This window comes from Chelonia mydas, chromosome 10, assembly GCF_015237465.2.
Source record: "Chelonia mydas isolate rCheMyd1 chromosome 10, rCheMyd1.pri.v2, whole genome shotgun sequence".
Lineage (NCBI taxonomy): Eukaryota > Metazoa > Chordata > Testudines > Cheloniidae > Chelonia > Chelonia mydas.
Genome location: NC_051250.2, coordinates 20,555,956 through 20,582,213, shown reverse-complemented (window position 1 = coordinate 20,582,213; position 26,258 = coordinate 20,555,956). Strand labels below are relative to the sequence as shown.

General features: G+C 39.1%; 1 protein-coding gene across 6 annotated transcripts in view; it reads right to left on the bottom strand.

Moving 5' to 3' along the window:
- SNX29 (sorting nexin 29) overlaps positions 1-26,258 on the bottom strand; it is a 450,561-nt gene that overhangs the window by 37,553 nt on the left and 386,750 nt on the right. Inside the window, exon 21 of one of the 6 annotated variants that reach the window (XM_037911587.2) lies at positions 14,360-16,573. The exons of 4 other annotated variants lie outside the window; for them this stretch is intronic. In XM_037911587.2, the coding sequence (XP_037767515.1) occupies positions 16,570-16,573 (4 nt within the window). In that variant the 3' untranslated portion in view covers positions 14,360-16,569. Of the gene's footprint in view, positions 1-14,359; positions 16,574-17,342; positions 20,307-26,258 lie in introns of those variants that run through there. One more of the 6 variants, XM_043523230.1, reaches the window with a different exon arrangement.

The following is a 26,258-nucleotide window of genomic DNA, read 5'->3' as shown; positions in this document are numbered from 1 at the left end:
ATGCTTTCAGTTTCACACGCAGGGCCAGTTAGACAGGAAGAACTGCAGGGTCTCAATGTGTGGATGAGATGATGGTGTAGGGAGGAGGAGTTTAGATTTATTAGGAACTGGGGAAACTTTTGGGAAAGGGGAAGCCTATACAGGAAGGATGGACTCCACCTAAACCAAAATGGAACCAGACTGCTGATACTTAAAATTAAAAGGTCACTGAGCAGTCAAACTAAGGGCTGGGGGAAAGCCAACAGGTGAGGAGGAACACGTGGTTCAGACAGAGGATCCTCCCTTAGGAGAGGATCTACTAATGGAGATTCTCTATGTCCTAGTAAGGAGGAGAGGATGGAAGATGATAAAATACAGGTAGGATCTGATGAGAAACAGTCAAATGAGGAAAAAGTCCCATTCAATTACATCATGTAATGGCAGACAGCAAAAAAGTGACAAGTTTTTAAAATGCTTGTATACCAATGTTAGAAGTATAAATAATAAGATGGGTGAACTAGAGTGCGTCGTATTAAATGATATAACAGGCATAACAGAACCTTTATATATATTGATATAACAGGCATCACAGAACCTTGGTGGAATGAGGATAATCAATGGGGCACAGTAATACCAGGGTACAAAACATATCGGAAGGACAGAACAGGTTGTGCTGGTGGGGGAGTGGCACTATACATGAATGAAAGCGTAGAATCAAATGAAGTAAAAATCTTAAATGAACCAATCTGTACCATAGAATCTCTATGGATAGTAATTTCATGCTCTAATCATAAAAATATAGCAGTAGGAATATATTATCGACCACTTGACCAGGATGGTGATAGTGACTGAAATGCTCAGGGAGATTAGAGAGGCTATTAAAATAAAAAAACTCAATAATAATGGGGGATTTCAATTATCCCCATATTGACTGGGTACATGTCACCTCAGGACAGGATGCAGAGATAAAGTTTCTGGACACCTTAAATGACTGCTTCTTGGAGCAGCTAGTCCTGGAACCCACAAGAGGAGAGACAATTCTGGATATAGTCCTAAGTGGAGCAAAGGATCTGGTCCAAGAGGTGAATATAGCTGGACCGCTTGGTAATAGTGACCATAATATAATTAAATTTAAAATCCCTGTGGCGGGGAAAACACCACAGCAGCCCAATTCTGTAGCATTTAATTTCAGAAAGGTGAACTACACAAAAATGGGGAAGTTAGTGAAACAGACATTAAAAGGTACAGCGCAAAAAGTGAAATCCCTGCAAGCTGCATGGAAACTTTTTCAAGACACCATAATAGAGGCTCAACTTAAATGTATGCCCCAAATTAAAAAACATAATAAGAGAACCAAAAAAGCGCCACCGTGGCTAAACAACAAAGTAAAAGAAACACTGAAAGGTAAAAAGGCATCCTTTAAAAAGTGGAAGTTAAATCCTAGTGAGGAAAATAGAAAGGAGCAAATGAGGAGTAAAAATATAATTAGGAAGGCCAAAAAAGAATTTGAAGAACAGCCAGCCAAAGACTCAAAAAGGAATGGCAAAATTTTTTTTACATCAGAAGCAGGAAGCCTGCTAAACAACCAGTGGGATCACTGGACGATCGAGATGCTAAAGGAGCACTCAAGGACGATAAGGCCATTGCAGAGAAGCTAAATGAATTATTTGCAGTGGTCTTCCCGGCTGAAGATGTGAGGGAGATTCCCAAACCTGAGTCATTCCTTTTACATGACAAATCTGAGGAACTGTTCCAGACTAAGGTGTCACTAGAGTAGGTTTTGGAACAAATTGATAAATTAAAAAGTAATAAATCACTATGACCAGATGGTATTCACCCAAGAGTTCTGAAGGAACTCAAATGTGAAATTGCAGAACTACTAACTGTGGTTTGTAACCAATCAGTTAAATCGGCCTCTGCACCAAATGACTGGAGGATAGCTAATGTGATGCCAATTTTCAAAAAGGGCTCCAGAAGTGATCCTGGCAATTACAGGCCGGTAAGCCTGACTTCAGTACCAGGCAAACTAGTTGACACTATAGTAAAGAACTGTCAGACACACAGATTAACATGATTTGTTGGGGAAGATTCAACATGGTTTTTGCAAAGAGAAATCATGCCTCACCAATCTACTAGCATTCTTTGAGGGGGTCAACAAGTATGGACAAGGAGGATCCAGTGGATATAGTGTACTTAGATTTTCAGAAAACCTTTGACAAGGTCTCTCACAAAAGGCTCTTAAGCAAAGTAAGCTGTCATGGGATAAGAAGGAAGGTCCTCTCGTGGATCGGTAACTGGTTAAAAGATAGGAAACAAAGGGTAGGAATAAATGGTCAGTTTTCAGAATGGAGAAAGGTAAGTAGTGGTATCCCCCAGTGGTCTATCCTGGAACCAGTCCTATTCAACGTATTCATAAACGATCTGGAAAAAGGGGTAAACAGCGAGGTGGCAAAATTTCCAGATGATACAAAACTACTCAAGATAGTTAAGTCCTAGGCAGACTGCAAAGAGCTGCAAAAGGATCTCTCAAAACTGAGTGACTGGGCAATAAAATGGCAGATGAAATTCAATGTTGATAAATGCAAAGTAATGCACATTGGAAAACATAATCCCAACTATACATATAAAATGATGAGGTCTAAATTAGCTGTTACCACTCAAGAAAGAAATCTTGGAGTCACTGTGGATAGTTCTCTGAAAACATCCACTCAATGTGCAGTGACAATCAAAAAAGCGAACAGAATGTTGGGAATCATTAGGAAAGGGATAGATAATAAGATAGAAAATATCATATTGCCAATATATAAATCCATGGTACACCCACACCTTGAATACTGCGTGTAGATGTGGTCACCCCATCTCAAAAAAGATATATTGGAATTGGAAAAGGTTCAGAGAAGGGCAACAAAAATGATTAGGAGTATGGAACAGCTTCCGTATGAGGAGAGATTAATAAGACTGGGACTTTTCAGCTTGGAAAAGAGACGACTAAGGGGGGATATGATTAAGGTCTATAAATTCATGACTGGTGTGGAGAAAGTAAATAAAGAAGTGTTATTTACTCCTCCTCATAACACAAGAACGAGGGGTCGCCAAATGAAATTAATTGGCACCAACTTTAAAACAAACAAAAGGAAGTATTTCTTCACACAATGCAGTCAACCTGTGGAACTCTTTGCCAGAAGATGTTGTGATGCCAAAGACTAGAACAGGGTTCAAAAAAGAACTAGATAAATTCAAGGAGGATATGTCCATCAATGGCTATTAGCCAGGATGGGCAGGGATGGTGTCCCTAGCCTTTGTTTGCCAGAAGCTGGGAATGAGCGACAGGGAATGGATCACTTGATGATTACCTGTTCTGTTCGTTTCCTCTGGGAACCTGGCATTGGCCACTGTCGGAAGACATAATACTGGTCTAGATGGACATTTGGTCTGACCCAGTATGGCCGTTCTTATGTTCTTAAGATGTTCAATAGGGTTACTTGAAAATAAGGACTAAAAAATGGGCTTTGTGTTGTTTCAAAATGACAATACTTTCCAGAAACAAAAAATTACTCCTGTACTTTTTGGGGCAGGATAAGCCTTCCAATGCTAGCCCCTGTCAAAATCACTAGGGCTTATATCCATTTTGGAAATGATGCCCCTTTTACAAAGAAATGCTTCCAGCTTTCACAAAGGGTGCCAATGTTTCTGAAAAGCAAACAATGTTAAACAGATTACTTGACACCTTTTTCCAAAGTCAAACCCTTTCATGCAATCAAAACCAGAGAAGGATGCTTTGAAGTGTTGCATACTGAATTGCATTAGCATTTCCAATGTTTCATGTTTTATAACTAGGATGTGAAAATCTGCTCCAGATTCAAATTTGGTAGATATGGCCTTAAGGAATATTGGTTTTGTTATAAATTATGTACGTATAATGACAGAATAAACGTAGAATGGCTTTTTGACAGAAGTAGCTGTTGATTTAGCTAGCACTTAATCCACAATGTACAATCACTTTTAGTATTTTGAAAAACAAATGGAAACATATATACTGTGAAAAGTAAAATCTGCTGTGTGTATAGATATAGATATATACTATCTATAGATATAATCTATCAGACACACACCACTGCAGAAACTCTTATGAGGTTGGGTAAATATACATTAGAAAAATATAAGAGAATGTCCTTTTATCCAGTTTAGGTTACATTCCTCTGACTTAGATCATTTACATGAAAAGCGCTGCCTTTTATCTGAATTTCTATTATAAAAATAAACTCATCTCCCCCATTCCATTCAGAGAAACAGAGGATTTTATGGTTTTTTAAACTATATTCAAATTCTAAATTAACTAACAATTTTCTATCCTAATTTCATATTCAAATGCAATATTTCAAGTTAATTTTCAAATGTTACATTTTTAAGATTTTACTTACCGAAGCTGACAAAGAAATTCACAGTTAAAAGAGAAACTCTGTACTCCACCCACCATTGAAATATGGACAGTATGGGACTGAGAAAAATTCAGATATGAGTTGTTTCACAAATTTCCTCTCAGTGTTTGATAAAACAATAACAGTCATTATTATTATTTAAGATGCTGAGATGTCACAATATAACTAGAAAACTAGCAACTGTTGTTCAGAGTCTCCAAATCAGATGAGGTGTGCCCAGAGCAAGGCTATGGGGTAATGACAAGGGTGCCTTAAATTACTTTTGCAGTCCCTGATCCTGGGGCTGAAAGATGCTTTCCCTGGCACAAATATGAGCAGACTTCTTATGCCTACTACTCAAGACCCTCAGGGATTATTTTGATTGAGGAGTGTCAGAATATAGAGATGCCATGGCACTACAATCCATGTGCCAGGAGAGGGGTAGCACAGAAGCAGCTACAGCACCTCTATGTCACCAGAAGATTCTCTTTATGAAGAGGGAATGCTCATGGGGCTATTTAGGATGGGATTACAGCTTCTTCAAGCATGGGAGAGTCACATCCCTTTAAGTCTTTTATGCATTTATGGTCTTAATTTACCATTGCAATTTTTTCTTCTTTCACAAACTAATCAGAACTTATTCTATTTGTTTTAGGAAAATATGTATATTTGGTTTCAGAGTAACAGCCGTGTTAGTCTGTATTCGCAAAAAGAAAAGGAGTACTTGTGGCACCTTAGAGACTAACCAATTTATTTGAGCATAAGCTTTCGTGAGCTACAGCTCACTTCATTGGATGCATACTGTGGAAAATACAGAAGATGTTTTTATACACACAAATCATGAAAAAATGGGTGTTTACCACTACAAAAGGTTTTCTCTCCCCCCACCCCACCCTCCTGCTGGTAATAGCTTATGTAAAGTGATCACTCTCCTTACAATGTGTATGAAAATCAAGGTGGGCCATTTCCAGCACAAATCCAGGTCCCCCCCCCCCCCTGCAAAAAAACCCACTCTCCTATTGGTAATAGCTTATCTAAAGTGATCACTCTCCTTACAATGTGTATGATAATCAAGGTGGGCCACTTCCAGCACAAATCCGGGGGGGGTAGAAGGGTGGGGGAGAAAACCTGGATTTGTGCTGGAAATGGCCCACCTTGATTATCATACACATTGTAAGGAGAAAAGGAGTACTTGTGGCACCTTAGAGACTAACCAATTTATTTGAGCATAAGCTTTCGTGAGCTACAGCTCACTTCATCGGATGCATACTGTGGAAAATATAGAAGACCTTTTATACACACAAACCATGAAAAAATGGGTATTTACTACTACAAAAGGTTTTCTCTCCCCCCACCCCACTCTCCTGCTGGTAATAGCTTATCTAAAGTGATCGCTCTCCTTACAATGTGTATGATAATCAAGTTGGGCCATTTCCAGCACAAATCCAGGGTTTAACAAGAACGTCTGGGGGCGGGGGTAGGAAAAAACAAGGGGAAATAGGTTACCTTGCATAATGACTCCCAGTCTCTATTCAAGCCTAAGTTAATTGTATCCAATTTGCAAATGAATTCCAATTCAACAGTCTCTCGCTGGAGTCTGGTTTTGAAGTTTTTTTGTTGTAATATCGCAACTTTCATGTCTGTAATCGCGTGACCAGAGAGATTGAAGTGTTCTCCGACTGGTTTATGAATGTTATAATTCTTGACATCTGATTTGTGTCCATTTATTCTTTTACGTAGAGACTGTCCAGTCTTACCAATGTACATGGCAGAGGGGCATTGCTGGCACATGATGGCATATATCACATTGGTGGATGTGCAGGTGAACGAGCCTCTGATAGTGTGGCTGATGTTATTAGGCCCTGTGATGATGTCCCCTGAATAGATATGTGGGTAACCTATTTCCCCTTGTTTTTTCCTACCCCCCCCCCCCCGCAGATGTTCTTGTTAAACCCTGGATTTGTGCTGGAAATGGCCCACCTTGATTATCATACACATTGTAAGGAGAGTGATCACTTTAGATAAGCTATTACCAATAGGAGAGTGGGTTTGTGTGTGGTGGGGGGGGGGAGGGAGAAGAGAAAACCTGGATTTGTGCTGGAAATGGCCCAACTTGATTATCATACACATTGTAAGGAGACTGATCACTTTAGATAATCTATTACCAGCAGGAGAGTGGGGTGGGGGGAGAGAAAACCTTTTGTAGTGGTAAACACCCATTTTTTCATGATTTGTGTGTATAAAAACATCTTCTGTATTTTCCACAGTATGCATCCGATGACGTGAGCTGTAGCTCACAAAAGCTTATGCTCAAATAAATTGGTTAGTCTCTAAGGTGCCACAAGTACTCCTTTTCTTTTTCTATATTTGGTGTTACTGCTTTTAATCTACAACTGCAGGAGAACATATTTACTTTTTTTAAATTTTACAGAAAATATACAGACCTTGATTCCTATCCACATTATTCACATCAATGATGTACCCCAGAGTGACTGAAATCAGAATCAAGTACATGTTATCCAAAATTGAATCAAGTTTATTCTCGATGGATTTCCTTCTGCCTTTTTTTGAGGATGGGGAGTGTAAAGTTGGTATTTATGTTGTGCAGACTTTGAGGAGATGTAAGGAAAAATCCCAACTGTATTATTAATCAGCTTTAAGAGAATAAAGAAGTGTAAACTACCTTCATAAGAATCATTAACTGATCTTTGCTATCCTGCAGGCAAAACACTACCACTTCATTCACCAGGATTTTTTTTTAGGACCCAACAGACTTCCAGCCAAATGCTATTACAGCTTACGCTGAATGATTAAATTGGTCCATGGGGAGTCACTCGTGACCATGGGAGTCCTACCCTCATAAATATGATGGGTGCCTAAAGCTGGTCCTGTTAGCACTTCATTATAGATTTTTTAGTAATATTACTGTGAAAAATCATTAAAAAGTTGCAAGCTTCCCTGCAATGACGAGGTTTCTATGTGGCACATAATTAAATTTTTTTTTAAAAGGTACAAAGTCCAATAGGTTTACATTCATTTTGCCAGATTCTGATTCGGCTGAAACAGTAGAAGACCAGAGGAGCTCCACGGAGATCATAATTTAACCGATTCAATTCTTTGGGGGAAAAGAATCCCTAAATTATATTCCTTCCTTCCTTCCTTGCTGTTCATGAGCAGCAACCTGAACAGGTAAACTTGTGACAGCTTTTCAAAAACACTATGTTCTAATTGTCCTGTTTGTTGTCTGAACTGCTACACACTAATCCCAAAAAAGTCACTCACAAGCATCCAATTTTTTTCATCATTATAACAATCACTGTAATGGGAAATTTGAGATAAGGGAAAGAAATTGCAACCATATTAGTGAAAGAATATCAAAAGTCCTTCATACAGCCTAGGTTTCATTGATAAGGATCAACCCACATCCCCTCCATCCTACAGGAACCAACATACATGATGCCAACTGCTTATCAGACTGTTTAAGTCCCTACATAGCCTGAATGTGATTGCCTTTGGCTCACAGAAATTATAGATGGAAACCAAAGAGGGAACATAAATCAATGAGGAACTACATCTTAAGTTGCGAATGAAATTTTTGCAGTATTGCTAGATGCTGGTTTACAGAAATACAGAGAAACATGAATATATGTAGCATCAAGCGATCACTCCTGACACCATACCAATTACATCACCAAAGAGCTGTCAATTCTTCACCATCATGGCTCTGCTTAAGATGTCATTCTTGAAATGCTAGATGACTTTCCTCAGGAAAAGTTTTACAACTAAAGAATGCTACACTTCAGTCCAGGTCAAAACTGGTGTCGAGTGGAGTAGCACCATTAACGTCAATGTAGCTATGATGATTTACACCGGCTGAGGATCTGGTCCAATGGGTATACTCATATAGCTCACCTCCTACCTTAGGCAACTTGTTCTCTATATGTTTGTCCTACATGGTCAAACCAGCATGTGTGTTAATGATCAAACACTATGGATAGGATGGAACATTCTGTCTCTATTTACCGGGGGTTTTGTTTGTTTTAAGACGGAAACTGGGTAGCTGGGGAAGAAAATTCACTGCTCAGGTAGAAGGCGTCCCCTGGATGTTGTTAAAGCTCTCCCTTTTTTTGAGTGGGGGAAATGTTTGGCATTTTCTAAGGTTTTCTGAGTATAGTTTCTAAAGGGTTAAGATCGAAAACTTCTCCTTTAATCTCCCTTATGAATTCTGTGTGTTTTAACACATCCGTTGTACATGAACAAAAAAACAAAGGGTGCAGTTAAAACAACCTGAGGGCTTGTCTACTCTTAAAAAATTACAGCAGTGCCGCTGTGGCACTTCAGTGAAGACACTACCTACAGCGACAGGAGGGGTTCTTCTATTGGTTTAAGTAATCCATCTCCCCGAGAGGTGGTATCTAGGTCGATGGGAGAATTCTCTTCTTTTTTGCTATAAAAAAGTTTAGCAAAACTTCCTTACCCATTCACTCAGACAAGTAATTATTTTCCCCACAAGCCAGAAAAATATCATTAGTTCATTGCATTATCATCACCATTGGAAAGGTGACAAGAATATTTTAAAATTTTTATGTGTGGGCCAGTAAGGTTTACTGTTTTGCAAGCTTGCTGTAATGAAAAAAAAAACCCATGTTATAATAAGAGTCCCAAAATAGCAGTTCCTTTCCCTTTTAGTTAATGCTGCTCTAATTGTCATTAGACAATGATACAGAGCCTGACCCAAACCCAACTGAGCTTCCAATTGACTTTAATGGACTTTGGATCAGGACCTTAATTATTTATGTTTGCTCCCATAGGAGCAAGTTTATCTTAAAATTTTTGCTTTACAGTTAAAAAGTGTATCACTTGTAATTATTTGGAGGACTTACTTTGACATATAATTCATGCTTGTGCAAAAATAATGGGCATATATATTGGCTTGAGCTGAATCCATGTTGTAAACTTAATACATTTTTTAAGTTTATCTGTAAAATATTCTCTCTATATAAACTAGATGATAATACGGAGAGAACTGGAATGACTTCCAGCATCAAAGCTAGACTTAATGCAATATCCAATTGTGTCTTGTTTAGTGCTGACTTCTTTTTTTTTTAAAATAAACAAACATGACTTTTCAGTAAAGTCTTTTGGATTAAAGGCTATCCCTCTGACAAAACTACACACCTCCTTTCCTTTCTTTTCCTGCTGTTTTTAAAACAACTGGAGATTTCCCAAGAGCCACAGAGTTTAAGGCCAGAATGGAACATTAGTTCATCTAGTTTGAACTTCTGCATATCTATAGGGCTTACATTTTACCCTGTTACCCCTGTACGGCCTGCAATAACTTCTGTTTTCCTAAAGCATAAAGTTCCAGAAAGGCATCCAGTCTTCATCTGGAGATATCTAGAAGCAAGAATCCACCATTTACCTAGATGGTTTCTTCCTGACTGTTAAAAATTTGAGCCCTATTTCCAATTTGAATTTTTCTTGCTTCAGCTTCCAGTCAATGGTTCTTGTTTTGTCTTTCTCTGATAGAATAAAACCCCCTTTAGTACCCAGTATTTTCTCCCCAACAAAGTACTTCTACCCTGTAATCAAGCCACTTCTCAATCTTCTTTTTGATACATTAAACAGATTATTCTTTTAGATAAACGAATCCAATGGCTCTAAACCTTTCCAGACTACTGTATCCCTTTAGGGAGTTTGATTTGTCTTGTGTACCCTCCACCCCAAATTTCACCTCACTTAAAAAATACTTGCTTATAAAATCAGACATAAAAATACAAAAAAGTGTCACAGCAAACTATTACTGAAAAATTGCTTACCTTTCATTTTTAACCATGTAATTATAAAAAGAAATCAATTGGAATATAAATAGTGTACTTACATTTCAGTGTACAGTATATAGAACAGAATAAACAAGTCAATGTCCATACAAAACTTTAGTTTGTACTGACTTTGCTAGTGCTTTTTATGTAACCAGTTGTAAAACTAGGCAAATATCTAGATAAACTGAAGTACTCCCTGGAAGACTTCTACGTAACCCTGGTTGAGAAGCACGGAACTAAACTTCTCACTGTAAGACATTTTCTCCAGCCTTTGAATCATTTGTGTGACATTTTTGCTGCACTCTCTCCAAATTTTCAACATCCTTTAAAAAATATCCACACCAGAACTGTATGCATTATTCTAGTATCAGTATTATCTCTCCACTCCTACTCACTACCCGTCTGCTAATATAGCCAAAAACTGCATTAGCCTTTTTTGCCACAGCATCACACTGGGAGCTCATGTGGGGCCATATCCTTAGCTGGAGTAAATTGTCATGGCTCTATTAATTGTCTGGGTACACCACAAGGAGGACAGGAGACTTTTATGGGTTTTAATCAGGCCGCAACTTTATTATATAGATGTCTGGGACTACCCAGCAGATAAAGTGTACAGCGCAGGCAAATCCATGCTTATTCAACTCAATTCTCCAGGGCTTCCACCAGCCCCCTTTTGTTTAATCCATGCTTATTCAACTCAATTCTCTGGGGCTTTCACCAGCCCCCCTTTTTTCCCATCCAGGTCCCCCAGCTGACCCCTGGCTTGGACCTTACCATCCACCAGCCTCGTAGAAGGGTTAAGGAGGGCCATGGGAATGGGGGCGGGGTTTGGCTCCCTGCCGTACCAATCATAGGAGTCCCCAAACCCCCTCCCCCATTCTGTTCCTTTATCCAGTACCTCCTTTTAAGTCCTTTACCAGGCCATTTACCTGGTCACCGGCTGCCCTCCCCATGGAATACCTGCACTGAACATCCACCCAACCGTACAAAATAAGTTGCGACATATGGCATACCACCTTTTCTTCTCACCAGAAAAGGTCTTTCTTCACACCTGCTGTGGGGAAGGCGAAAAAACCACACTCCACGAAAATCAATTGTGGTGGTGCGGGAAAAATTCCTTCACAGCCCCCTTTTAAAAGGGGCGACTAGCGTAAAGCCCACAGCAAGTCCAGCCCAGCCTGTCATTCACATCCACTATGGGAGGGAGGGTGGACATTGGCTTCCTCGCTGCGTGGAGCAAAGAGACTTGCCCCACCCAGGTTTCGTACCTTTATGCACATTCCTGGGGGTGTGTGTGTGTGAGTCACTGCTGCAAAACTGACCACAAAGCACCTTTTTACAGCAGTTTCTGACCTTCCCCCCCTCACCCCCCACAAAGCAGAGTTGCCCTTCTTTGGGTAAGCCCAAACAAATTCTGCCCCCCTTTAGTTGTGGTGCAGTCACTTCAAAGGAGCTATGACAATTTTCACAAATTAAGGACATAGCCCATATGGTGTATTTTTTAAACAAAAAATTAACTCCAACCACCAATTCAACAGTTTTAAAACTTGTCAACAATTTCACTCAAGATACTAGGAAATCATAGCTCTTTTGGGCAGGAACTATCTGTTCTGTCTTTGCACTGTTTAGCACAATAGGAACCCTTGTCCTTAACTAGGGCTCCTAGGCATTATGATAATAATACAAATACTAAATGATAACTGTTGTTATAATCTATATTAGAGGTAGGGGTCCACTCACTGCTGGAGCGCCTCCTCCTGGTTGCTTTGGGGATTAGCTGGTTCCAGTTCTTACGCACCCTCCTGTCAATTCCTTGGCCTGTGATCTCCCTCTTTCTCTGGGACTTGGGGTGCTTCTTCTTCATGACTTAGCCCTTTGCCCAGGTCACTATAGTCTTCCCCTTCCGGGGTAACAAAGTCTCTTCAGACAACCATCCTAGGCAGCCTGCACTCCACTGCCCGGTCTGTGCCACTTTCCCTGTGGCGGGAACCTGGGCTTGCTCACTACTCTGGGTTCCAGCCCAGGGACCCTACAGCACACAGGCAAAGTCTGTTCAGTCCCCAACCTTGCTGCTCGTTCCCTGGGCTGCTTCCTACTCGCCTCCCACAGGCTTTCTTCTCTACCCTTCTCTCTTCAGGGTACGACCTTCCTTCAGGGCCTAGGCCCTACTCCTCTCTCTCTATTGCACAGAAAATGGCTGCAGACTTCCTCACTACAGCCCTTTGTGTTGCCAGTTTATCCTAGTGTTCTCCCCCCGCCCCCCCCCCCCCGGCACATACCTGCTTAGGTGACCTTCATCCTCCAATCAGGGGTTGCTCCTCCAGCCTAATCCCATAATGTGGGGCCTATCACACTAACTGGCCCTTAACTCTTTCAGGGCTGGTGTGGGGTGCACACTCCATCAGAGAGATTCCTAAATGTGTTGGTCTGTTCTTAGAAAAAGTTGTTCAAGAAACACTTTTAAAATAATAAAGGGAAGGGTGAGATAAGGACAGAAGAGGTGAATGTGAGAGAAACAAACACAAGGCAAAAGAGAGAGTTTGAAGGAGAGAAAACAGCCTGGGATTTGGAAAAGAATGGAGTAAGAAAGGAATGGGAAACAGTCTTGAAGTGAAGAGAAAGAAAAAGGAGGCCACGAAAAGAAAGAAAACTGATGAAAGCAGATGACGGCGCAGCGAAGTCTTCAGTCCCTTCCACTGTATTTCTTGGATAGGGTGTTAATGCTCTAGGTTTGCAGAAATGCAGAGTATTCAGGTGCAAACACATATGAGTGGAAAAAGACACTGGGTCCCACTTTCCCTTTGCTGCCCTTATTAGTGAGGGAAAGGACTGCCCCCCCAAGGAACTGTCAGGAGAGGCGATCCTTCCAACCAAGAGACTCTCAGAGAGGGCCCCTGCCTTTCAAATATGATGTGAGAGGTGGGGCATCTTACAAGATTCAGTTATTATGCTCTGTGCCCCAGTGCTTCTGACATGGTGCTCTGGGGTCTGGCTGACAATGGCCATGTATAATATCACTAGGCTGCAGCAGTGAGGAACCAAATGCCAAACACCTCCTGCAAAGTAATATTCCTATTCTTTATTCTAATGGATGTCAAAAAGCAGTGCTCAGATACATCACTACTCTGAATAATTCAAACATGTTTATAAAGAATATTTTATATTTCAGCTATTTTTATTTAGTTTTAAGGCCCAACTGAAGGATTTTAACTTGCTGAATTTCTATGAAAAATCAACTGGGGAAGCAGTTGCCAATCATTTCATTTGTGGTCCCTGTTTCTTAGCATTACAGTTCATTACTACATTACAGTCATGCTAACTCTCACAAATTGTGGTGATTTCTTAGTAGAATTAAGCCTCACTCATGACCTTGTGCTAGAACTCTCAAATATCAGGATTTTTTTTCAACCCTGCCACAAATGTACGTATTTCCATACAGAAGTTACCCTACCCTAAACAAAGGAATATGTTAATTCCAAAGTACTTTGAAAGACAATTAAAATTAACGTACATATCAGATAACAAAGCTATCAAGCTAACAAGAGACAGTGTGGCTACATCCCAGCAGGGAAGAGAAACTTCATCTGAGATAGAAGGGCAGGGGAGGGCCAACCTTCAAATATGCAATTGAATCAACTGAAAAAAAATCCTGACATTTGAGAATTCTAAAAGTGAGGCTTAATGTTACTTAGAATTCCTATCAGCTGCCCCAGGTGTGGCTGGGGCTCCAGCTGTCGGCCCCGGGTGGTTGCTCAAGTGCCAGCCTGGGAAGTGGGAGAGGGGACCCCACTGCAGCCCCTCCCTCCCCCTGCCTGTGGAAGGTGAAGAACCCTAAGGAGCAGAGGTGAAGCTGGGTACTGCAGGGGGGCTGAAGTGAGGAGGGTGAGGGCTGATGGGGTGGGGTGGGGGGGGTGCTGTATTGATGGTGGGTTCTGAGCAGATGGGGTGAGTGCTGGGAGAGTGAACTGAGGGTGGTGGGAGGTCTTACTCATTATTTTTTATCTCTTGAAGTTGGAAATATTGACATTATTACATCACATGCAAAGATTCTAGAACAGGATCTAAGAATAGGAAAATAGAAAAGAGTAATCCACCTGGGGAAAGGAAAGGAAAATCATACTGTGGATAAATATAACAATATTTCAACATAAAGATTTTTATTCCAGTTTATTCTTGAATTATCTGCAAACCAAAGAAGAGTTGCTCATTATATTTTCCCCATTTAACCCAATCTCAAAAATGAATCTTTCTTTATTGGTTATGGAGCCCATTCTTTGTTAAGAGGGTTTAAGAGACACCTGCTGCAACACAGGAATGACTAAACATCTAAAGTGTTCAGTTTCAAACATAGGAGTGCATGTCAGTTGGTTGTTTCCACGGAAACAGGATCACTGCTGTAATGACCCAAAACTGTAATGGGTGAATGTTCTATTTTTGAGAAAAATGTTAACCTGTTTCTAGACTGCTAGAAGATAAGCATGTTACAGTGATAATCTGCATGGGTTAGAAAACACCCTTCCTGCCAGAGGCAGGGATACTGCGGTGTTCATTTGCTGGCAACAGGGGAGCAGGATAAAGAAAGAGAAACATGTTTTGCCAGGAATGACAATCATTCATTTCTCCTGAATGATCTGTCTTTCATTACTAATCCCCATTATTACTTGGGAGGGAAAGCTAGAAAAAACCCATGTTACAATGCCTGGGGTCACAACCAACATACACATACACAAAAAGCAATTAATCATGGTATATAACTAAACACAACCCAGCATGGGTCTGATTTTTCTTAAGTAGGAGTAAAAATGTGTCAGATGACAGCATAGCTACATTGTACAAACTGACGGGTAAGTTTTGTTAAGCAGCAACCTACCCAAAATGTCATTAAAGCAGCTCTGCACATTATTAAAGAGGGAAGAGAGGAAGCAAGATTAGGTGCATTGATGGTTGTTAAAAATTGCCATTATGAACTCTAGTTAGTAATACCTGGACCCCACCAACTTCTGCAATTCAGCCTCTTTAGCACTGTATTCAGACTCAGTAGACATCTCCAGTATAATGGCTCTTTGGAATGTATCTTCACCAATATCTATTGTATAAAGACTGTGAATGCTATTGATATTAATAATACTGTACGGCGTTGACAAGTCCCAAGATGCCAATTTATGAGGAAGAAATCTCTATGGCTGCAATGAGTATTTAGACAGACTGACTCAGTACCGTTATTGAAGAAATAAGAAATTGCTCATAGTCATACTGTAACATAATGAAGAAAAAAAATACAGACACAAGAGACAATACCTACCCTTCCAGTTCCCTGAAATGCTTATGGAGTACAGTAACCTGAGGAAAAGACACCACTCAGTTATGGATGGCTCTGATTCTACATTGGAGACAGTTATTGATAGCTTTGATTCAGTTATTGATGGCTCTAGGTTGAAATGGGAATTTCATTAACTTTCTTCAGGGTGTTGCACGCATAGTGGAATGAACTATTTTATATTTTGGATTATGAAGGCAACCATCTGGATAGTTGATCTATGTATGGCTTTCCCTGGGTCAATCCACAAAGTGTAGGCATTATTTAAACTGAAGAGCTTTAAAAAAAAAACACCTCTAAAAGCTGAAGGGTAAGGAAAGCAGATCTTGAAAGCATAAAGTCCTCAATCAAATAGGAGCCAATAAACACCTTGACTAGAGGACAAGTTTGATATTTAATGTGGGGGGAAAAGAGGGAGGGTGTGTCAAAGATTTTGAATCCCGACAAATGAGCTCTGGCAAGGATTCATGTCTGCATTTTATGGTTAATCCATTTTTGGGCTGCTGTTAATATACGCTGCATGGCAGGGATCAAAGTTTTAATCACCTGATGAAGTATGTGCCAAGTTGTAGGGAAAGAGAGAGAACTCATTAGTTTGAGCCCAACACTTCCCTTAGGCACCTCTGTGGAGGATGCACACATGCAGCGGTTCCTAATTTGCTACTCTAGGGAAATTGAGCTTGTTGCTCAACAGGTTAGCTTGTTATCTGCAAAGTCAAGAACTACAATCGTGTGCAGATTCTTCATTTTTAATAGATAAAGGCTTACTGCAAGGATAGTGAAACTTTCAGTGTTAGAAAACCAAAAATACTGCTACTACTACTAATAATATTGCAAGCCAGGGCTTAAGAACCAATCTTTCTTGCGGCTTTCTTCACAATATACCAAGTCTTCTTCTCCACATTAAGTGCCCTCAGTCTCTTTTCCTGTTTGATCTCCCTTCCATCATGTCCTTTTTTGTTCCTCCTCTCATGTTTTCTGTCCTCTACATTCATTCACCTGTGTAATCTTCCTCTCACATTCACAAGCATGTTCACCTACTTACAACAGAGACAAACAGCTTCAATACATTTGTCATTCCCTCCATTACCTCTGTCTCCAAGATTTAAAGTTCCTTCATAATACTAACTAAAGATTATATACCATTATAATACCATTTGCCAGGTACCCATTGCCTTTCTTCCTGCAAAGCTAAAAAGTTTGAGCTCCAGCAGACAGGGACTGTCCATCAAGAACATCCAGTGTAATTTAACAACAATATTACTTATCATGCTGTTTTGCAGCATTTGGGTTTTTTAATTTGATTGCTAATCAGACCTGGCCCCAGTACAGAATTATTGGCACCATATATACTGCAAAATATAAACATAGACAACAATGCTATCTTATTATCCACTGCCTTGGGAACTTTTGGCTGCAACTCCAGACCCAACAAGTGCTGTGACAGGAGGAAAAGAAAAATCCTAAACATGCTACTCATTATGTGACAGTTAATACTACCAAGGACTGCACTGGTATTAAGAAAACACTGAATCATGAAATGGCATCAGGTGAAACATGCACAGTTGCATCTTAACCACCAGAATTTTAAACATTCATGACTGCAGTGGAAGTATGCTGTATGCTCAGATACATGCTGCCCCCTTGCTAGTCAGTATTTTCTGAAAAACATACATGATATATTTCAGAGTAACAGCTGTTTTAGTCTGTATTCGCAAAAAGAAAAGGAGTACTTGTGGCACCTTAGAGACTAACCAATTTATTTGTTAGTCTCTAAGGTGCCACAAGTACTCCTTTTCTTTATACAGGATATAAGTGATCTAATAATTCTTTCTCTGCTATAAACCATGCATTCTAACCAGGTGATGCCAAAGATATTGGCCCATTGACTATTAAAATGCACACTTATTGGAATAAGTAAATGCATATCATTATAATATAATTATCTACCTATCTAAATATATTCCACACTTACTGGCTGTTTCATACACAGCAGAATTACTTCACATAATAGAAACCTCCATTGCTGTGTACACAATATGTGCATGTACATAGTAAAGAATAAAGAGAAGGGGACTCTGCTTGCTCAGGGCAAAGCCTCTATCTTAATCATCATTTTTGCTAGTTTGTTTATGCTCCACACTTCACAGAATAACCATTTTTAGGATTTTTTTTAAGTTTAATGGAATTAATTTTTTGGTATCCTTCCTGTCTGCAAAGACATCTTTAGCAAAGGGTCATGATGCTGCCTTAGTATCATAAAAGTAGTGGAGGAAGAGACTAAGTCTAATGTTTTAGAAACTTCTAAACAGCTCAAAGTGGTTTTCTGTAAATCATAATGTTATATTTTAATAACCTCTACCTGATGATCAGCCAGGCTAAAAACTAGTGCTGCAACCATCTGGAGATTGGGATTCACAGCATTTCAATGGGATAAAACTCCTATACCTGAGTCTTGATGATTCATGAACTACTGGACTTCAAACCTGCCACTATTCTAGGACTGAATACTGCCTGTCCTCCAAATCAGATCAATGTCTTTTTGAGAGGGAAATTCTGTAAGTGGGATGAAGGGAGCTAATGGGTTTGTGGCAGGTTGTTTATAAAAATGGTTTCTGGCTGAAAGTTGCATTGCACTCATGCCAAAGACAGACTGAGAAGTTAAAGTCAGAAGGTTAAATTTCACAATACTCCTTCTCTTCCCCACATTTGGGTTGTCAGCTCACACTCAAAGTCAAGAGCAACAATGCACAAAACGTACTGTAATAGATGACTGAATGCCTCTATATTTCATTAAAACAGGTAGAATGAGAACTTGACAATTACCTTTGACAGTAGTACACACTAGACCTCTCTCTGTAGGCCCAGCTATCACAAGACTTCCATGGGCAGAATGCCAGTTGAACAGGGAATTCTCTGTGCCAAAGGTCATCAGGATGTTGTCTTAAGGGATCCCTTCTCCACTCTCTGCACTAATGTCACTGCCCCCACAGATCTTATTTAAAAGTGTATTTCATGAATACCTCAGTGAGAAGCTGTTTTCTTTTACTCTTCGTACTTGAATAGTGTCCACATCTGCTGCATATTAAATTAAACCATGTTGAGAGCTGGAGCTACTAACTGAAATGCAGGAGACAGAGTCAGATTTTTAACTAGCTTTTTAGTCTGGGCTAACTTTAATTTCTTTGTCCCTTTATTTTAAAATGTTTTGAAAGTAACCTTGAAAATGTGTTCAAAATGTCTTTAATGAACATAGTTGCATATATAGTACATGCGGCTCTTCACTGTAATTTTCTCATCATATTTGCTTAGTTTATCAGTCAAAATAACACTAGCTGCACTACAGGTATTAAAAGGAATAATCTTTTTATCTGCTCCACATATAATTTTATACCATTAATAATCAATCTCAGGTTTTAAATGTTTCTGGTGACCACATTAGTGCTGCCAGTTATCACTGAAGAAAGGATCATAAGAAACTTTTCACCAGAAGTTTGGTTGTTTGATCTGCAAAACTTATGAAATCAGACATTTAACTTTTAGAAGTAAACTGAATTAATAGGTCAAATTAGTAGGTGAATAATCTACAAGATCTTTGGCTTGTGGTGGTTGGCAATGGCGTGGAGGTGAAATCCACCTGTCAACCAATGCCAGAGGGCAGATCCCAGGGACACTCCACTACTCCTCCCCAGAGCAACTCTCTTCATGGAGCACCCTGGGGAAAGTGTGTATTGTTTAAGCAATAAGATAAGTCAGGAAGATAACAAACAGTTAATTTCTGTACAATTACAATTTGATTTGGAAAACATGAGACTGAAAGATGAGTGACATTAATAACCCCAGAAATGCAGCTGCCCTGAAATATACTGCCAGGATTGTCATATTATGAAATGAAAATTATATGGAAAAACAAAGAAAACAGTTAGAACCATATATTTATACAGCATTACTGTCATCACTGACAGGTGATTATTCCTACAGTGTCCAACTCTTTCATACTGCTATAGAAAATATCTTTTAAAATCACTTTTTAAAATATATCAATTATTAATCCATTCAAGAAAATATTTCCTTAGAATCCACTCCAGTCTATTTTACCAGAAAAAATTTCAACAAAATTATTGAGGATTCTATTTTCTGCCTGTTTTCAAACATTCTGTCAATGAACTGTAACTCCAAGAGAACTAACCTTACCAACCTCAGAAAAGTGCAACTTGACTGAACATACTGTTTAAAACTGGTAAACCTTTGAGGTTAGTTTTTAATACTTTTAAAAGCATTCCATAGCACTGATTTTAGTTAAACTTTCATCTATGCTTTTCTAAATATGTCCTTTACATTGTATCTAAAAAATTGTTATAAAGTATAATTAGGGATCTATAAAAGCAAGTAAGTAAAAATGGGTACTGAACAGAGCTGCTCTTTGCATGTATTGACTAACATCTGCTTACTTTGCTGATGAATAAGCTTTTACTACACATTTTACTTCTATTACTATGGCAGAGTCAATACAACGGTGGAGGTTGGAACTGTATTCTATTCTGGTTTGTGCATCAATAAAGTATTTTAAGTTATAATTGCCAACAGAAGAATAGTGTGGCATAATAAGTAGTAAAGTGTAGAACATGTGTCTTGATAGTAAACAAACAGGTAAAAAAATTGTGTATGTATAACATCTGGGTTAGCAGTTCCTGGCTTAGGAAATTATGATGCACAAATTTGAATGCATGTGGCTTGACTTTCAGATCTCCGGTTGAGACTTCAGGGATGCTACAGGAAAAAAAAATTTTTTTTGAACTTGTAATATGAGTATGTTTGATACAGAAATCATTGAGGTTACATCGACACTGCCAAAAAATCCAACTTAACCTAAAACAAAACCCTGAAGCAATGAGTCTCAGAGCCCAGTGGCTGATATTGTGAGGTTTCATGGTTCGTCTCAGGGTATGTCTACACCAATGGTCCCTCTAATTTTTTCCATCCATGTGTGGAATAAATTTTGTTATGTGCACCGAGGTAATATGCACATGTGCACCACCAGTAGAAACAAAAAACCTATATAACGTATATTTTTAAAAAGTTACCATAGGGATAATTACTCCAGCCAGGATAGGTTAGGCATTTTAGAACTCACTACTCGAAGAATTAAATTTAAGTGTAAGAGAGAAATAAAAAGTATGAAATGCACAGACTAGTCAAAACACTAAAATAACACACTTTGAAAGATTAAAATTACAGGGAATACATGTGCATTGCGGGAAGCACCAAAAAGTACAGACACAGAGACTCTGTGTGTGTGTAAACACTGTGTGTGTGTGTGTGTGTAGACACTGTGTAAAGACACAGCCTCTGTGTGTGTGTGTGTAGAGACACAGCCTCTGTATGTGTGTGTGGAGAGTCTATGTGTCTCTATACACACACACACTGTTAGACTCTGTGTGTGTGTGTGTGTAGACAGTGTGCATGTGTGTAGACACACAGCGTGTGTGTGTGTGTGTGTGAGAGAGAGAGAGAGAGAGAGAGAGAGAGAGAGAGAGATTGTGTGTACTGGGGAAGTCTCTGAGAGACTGTGCGCTGTCTCTTTAAGGTAAAGTTACTCACTCACCGCCCCGAACAGCATTCAGACCTCAGACCCTCGGGGCTATCCCCTCTCCTCTGCTGGGATACAGGGGCAGGGTGAGGGGGACACCCTGACATCAACACCCCTGTCCTCTGCACAGCTAGCAGGAGGGTCCCAGGAGCAGCAGGGGCTCCAAGGCAAAGGGCAGGAGCAACCTGGCTGCAAAGCAGCGGGGGAGGGACACCTGAATACACACTGCCAGATGGATGTGAGCAGCTCTGCTAACCGACTGCATGGCACTTCAATCACTCCTCGGCGGCCGCCCATACACGCAGCTTAGAGGGAACACAGATCTACGCTGCAAAAACAAAACAAAACCCTAAAGCAGCAAGTCTTAGAACTAGGGCTGTCAAGCGATTAAAAAAATTAATTGCGATTAATCATGCTGTTAAAGAATAATAGAATACCATTCATTTAAATATTTTTGGTTGTTTTCTACATTTTCAAATATATTGATTTCAATTACAACACAGAATACAAAATGTACAGTGCTCACTTTATTTTTATTTTGATTACAAATATTTGCACTGTAAAAAAAACAAAATAAATAGTATTTTTCAATTCCCCCATTACAAGTTCTGTAGTGCAATCTCTTTATTATGAAAGTTGAACTTACAAATGTAGAATTATGTATAAAAAACCCTGCATTCAAAAAAGAAAATGTAAAATTTTAGAGCCTACAAGTCCACTCAGTCCTACTTCTTGTTTAGCCAATCACTCAGACAAACAAGTTTGTTTACATTTGCAGGAGATAATGCTGTCCACTTCTTGTTTACAATATCCCCTGAAAGTGAGAACAGGCGTTCGCATGGCACTGTTGTTGCCGGCGTCGCAAGATATTTATGTGCCAGATGTGCTAAAGATTCATATGTTCCTTCATGCTTCAACCACCATCCCAGAAGACATGCGTTTATGCTGATGACGGGTTCTGCTCGATAATGATTCAAAACAGTGCGGACCAATGCATGTTCATTTTCATCATCTCAGTGAGATGCCACCGGCAGAAGATTGATTTTCTTTTTTGGTGATTCGGGTTCTGCAGTTTCCGCATTGGAGTGTTGCTCTTTTAGAGACATCTGAAAGCATGCTCCACACCTCGTCCCACTCAGATTTTGGAAGGCACTTCAGATTCTTAAACCTTTGATCAAGTGTTGTATCTATCCTTAGGAATCTCACATTGGTACCGTCTTTGCGTTTTGTCAAATCTGCAGTGAAAGTGTTCTTAAAATGAACAACATATGCTGGGTCATAATCTGAGACTGCCATTACTCAAAATATATGGCAGAATGAGGGTAAAACAGAACAGGAGGCATACAATTTTCCCCCAAGGATTTCAGTCACAAAGTTAATTAACGCATTATTTTAACGAGCATCATCATCATGGAAACATGTCCTCTGGAATGGTGGCTCATGCATGAAGGGGCATACGAATGTTTAGCATATCTGGCATGTAAATACCTTGCAATGCTGGCTACAAAAGTGCCATGTGAAAACTTGTTCAGGTGACATTGTAAATAAGAAGCAGGTAGCATTATCTCCTATAAATGTAAACAAAGTTGCTTGTCTTAGCAGTTGGCTGAACAAGAAGTAGGACTGAGTGGACTTGTAGGCTCTTAAGTTTTACACTGTTTTGTTTTTGAGTGCAGTTATGTAACAAAAAAAATCTACATTTGTAAATTGCACTTTCACGATAAAGAGCTTGCACTAGAGTACTTGTATGAGGTGAACTGAAAAATACGATTTCTGTTAGCATTTTTACAGTGCAAATATTTGTAATGAAAAATAATAATATAAAGTGAGCACTGAACACTTTGTATTCTGTGTTGTAACTGAAGTCAATATATTTAATAAATTTCAATTGGGATTCTATTGCTTAACAGTGTGATTAAAACTGCGATTAATCGCAATTAATTTTTTTGAATTAATCGTTTGAGTTAACTGCAATTAAATTGACAGCCCTACTTAGAACCTAGGTCAAATGAAGACCAGTGTAGATGTTCCCTCTTGGGCAGGAGCCCAGGTTCCGAGATCCACCCTCCAGCCCAAGTGGGAATGTCTACACTACTATTTTTAGCCCTATAGTGGGAGCATGGCAAACCTGAGTCACTTGGCCTGAGCTCTAAGACTTGGTGCTGCAGGTTCCGTTTTTTTTGTTTTTTGCAGTGTAGACAAACCCTGAGACAAACCATGAAACCTCACAATACCACTTTTACAAAGTCACTTTTCAGAATAGAACCACACTAAAAATAAATAGTATGTTAAAATTACATACGATTTTTAGGATGTAAGCATTTAAATGGGCAGAACAGGGAATAATGTTGTTGAAAAAGTTGACTATAATTCTGATATATGTATTTATCAAGAGTTAACATGTGGCATTCTTTGGACAGAGTGAAATTTTAATTAAAAATATAAGTGTACTTGCTATAACAAGTGCTACTAATATATGACATACCAATCATGAGTACAATTGTTCATTTAAAAAGAAAGAAAGGCTGTGCTCAGACATAGTGGACACTGGCAGCCTCAGGCGCTTGATTACAGCAACCTGATTCAGTGCTGCCCAGCCTGAGTTAGATCAGGAGGAGACCTGAACTTACTGAACTGGAGAATCCGTTCCAGTGTCCAGTTCTTCACTACATATTGAGTTGTTTAATCTATACTAGGCAAATTTCAAGTAAAAAAAAAGTGTCATCTGTATACTATGAAATGAAAGCTATCTATGAAGGAAACTGCTAGACCAACTTTGTGTTTCATCTAATACAGCATTAAAATGTAACAGCCATGAACCAGGATTAAAAATATCTTGTAGAAGGACAGTCACATAAAAAGAGAAGATGAGCATATTCAGATGAGAGCTCATAGCATTAGGAATCACAGGCCAATTAAATTTCCATCAAAACCCATCAGTATTTGCTATAGCAATGAAAAGGAAATTTTAGCAAACTGGTTCAAATGGCCATATTACAGACTGCTAACCATATCTGGGCCTCAAAACAAAGTTTGTTTTCACTTTATAACAATGGCACATTACAAATCATTTGGGCAATAAGGTCAGTGCTTAAATTATTGTATAAAATCATTATACTTAAAAAGAAAATAAACAGAGACTGAAGTCCTAGTCTTGGTAGCAGCACTATTAATTAACTTCAGGTGTTTAATGTTCAGTGTGTATATGTTTAAAGAGAATATTTTTAAATTTCCACTGAACATTTTCACATTTTAGGACCTCAGGTGAATTAATATCCCTGGTCTTAAAAATTTATAGACATAGGGCGCTACTTGAGATGGAACTAACTGCTCTTGGATTATTCCTTTTTACATTGTTGGGAGTGTTTGTGTGTAATTTTTCGTGAGGAGAAAACACTCAATGTAAGTACATGTAATTATTTTTGATTAATTATTTTTGTTATTTTACATTTCAGTGCTTTCTAATACATAGATTCAGCGCCCTGAGGATTTTTTTACTTGTATTAGAGAATTTTACTTTCTGCTCTCTGAGATAACACTAGTCTTTGCTTCACAGTCTGAAAGCTCAACCCACAACTGTTTGGCATCTGCAAACCCTTTTTAAGAGAAAGGTAACCCCTTCAGGAAACATATACGTTTGTTACACAGCTTAAATGGAAATACACATTATATCTAATTTATTACTACATTAATTTATAATTAATATTTTACAATAAATGTGATTTATTAAAAACAGACATCTACAGATTGGAAAAAATACAGACAATTTCAAGTACAAAATCAAGGTTTCTACCAAAGGATGTAATAAAGTTATCAACGTAAGGTCCAATTCTTGCAAGTTGCTGAGTGACTTCAGTTCCCATTGAAGGAGTTCAGAAACTCCAATGAGATAAGAGATAAGAGGCTCTTATGGGATAGATGGGACAGGGAGGGTTTGGTGGTAGAACTGAATCACAGTAATTTTGGATAGTATTTAAAACCCATCAGTGTTAATGCTATTTCATGACGCTCAATTAAAGGAGAAAGAGTCCCCATATGAGACATTGGGATGATGTTGCCTTCTCTGGTTCATTGTTTCTGTCTATGTCTGAAGGGTCCTCTGATATCACTTATAATTATTGTTTAGGTGAAGAGATAAACTGACCCTGATACCTCTGTAAAAAAGATCTTATCATTTATCACAACTGAGAGATGCCTGGGAAATATGCTGACATTTATTTTTTGTTTGTTTTTAAGGTCTTCCAGGACCTCATTAATATTCTCATTGGAAATGGTCTATTCCAGCAAAGAGAGAGCTCTGACATTTTTCCTAATTCCATTTGAAAAAATGCCTCAAAAAGGTTCACAGGATTTGTGGGAATTTGAACCCTTCTCCCACAATCCTTGGGCTCCCAGAAAGCATTTTGAAATCTTCTACAAACAAGTGCTGGAAACTGTGGGACAGGTAATCAGAGTACAGTATAACTGTAACAATGGATCAGAGTGCTAGTGTGGACATGGGTAGAAAAGCACCTAAACAATGGCTAACATGGATGCACTACCACAATTTGCCTTGGTGCAATCCCATCAGTTCATTGGGTGTGAAATGAAAAGTGAAGTTGAAGTGAAAAGATACTTCTCATGCTTCGTGTAACATTGCGATATCAAGCATTTCAGATTAAAACAGGACCTTAAAAGGCACTATATAAAAATGCTGCGACCTTATTCAAAAGACTTTTGCTCTCTTTGTGAAATCCGCTAACTTTCATGACTAAAATGAATGTTTACTGCTTTTTTCACCTATTATCACTACAGAACCAAGTACAGAAGAGTGAGCTGGTGTTTATCGTGGCTTGTGCATCACTGAAAGAATTGTTAACTGGGTCCCTGATCTTTCAAGCTTCTGAACAAGGGTGGACCTCTGCGCCTGGATCTAAATTCTATTCACAGAGGCCTGGGGCCTAAATTCTATTTACAGAATCTTGACAAGAATACAGCTTGACTTTAAGATTCCAGGTTGAGTATACAGGGCTGGGCAGTTTTAAAAAGCACCCTACCAATGTGATATATGCAATCATGTGCCAGCAATGCCCCTCTGCCATGTACATTGGCCAAACGGACAGTCTCTACGTAAAAGAATAAATGGGCACAAA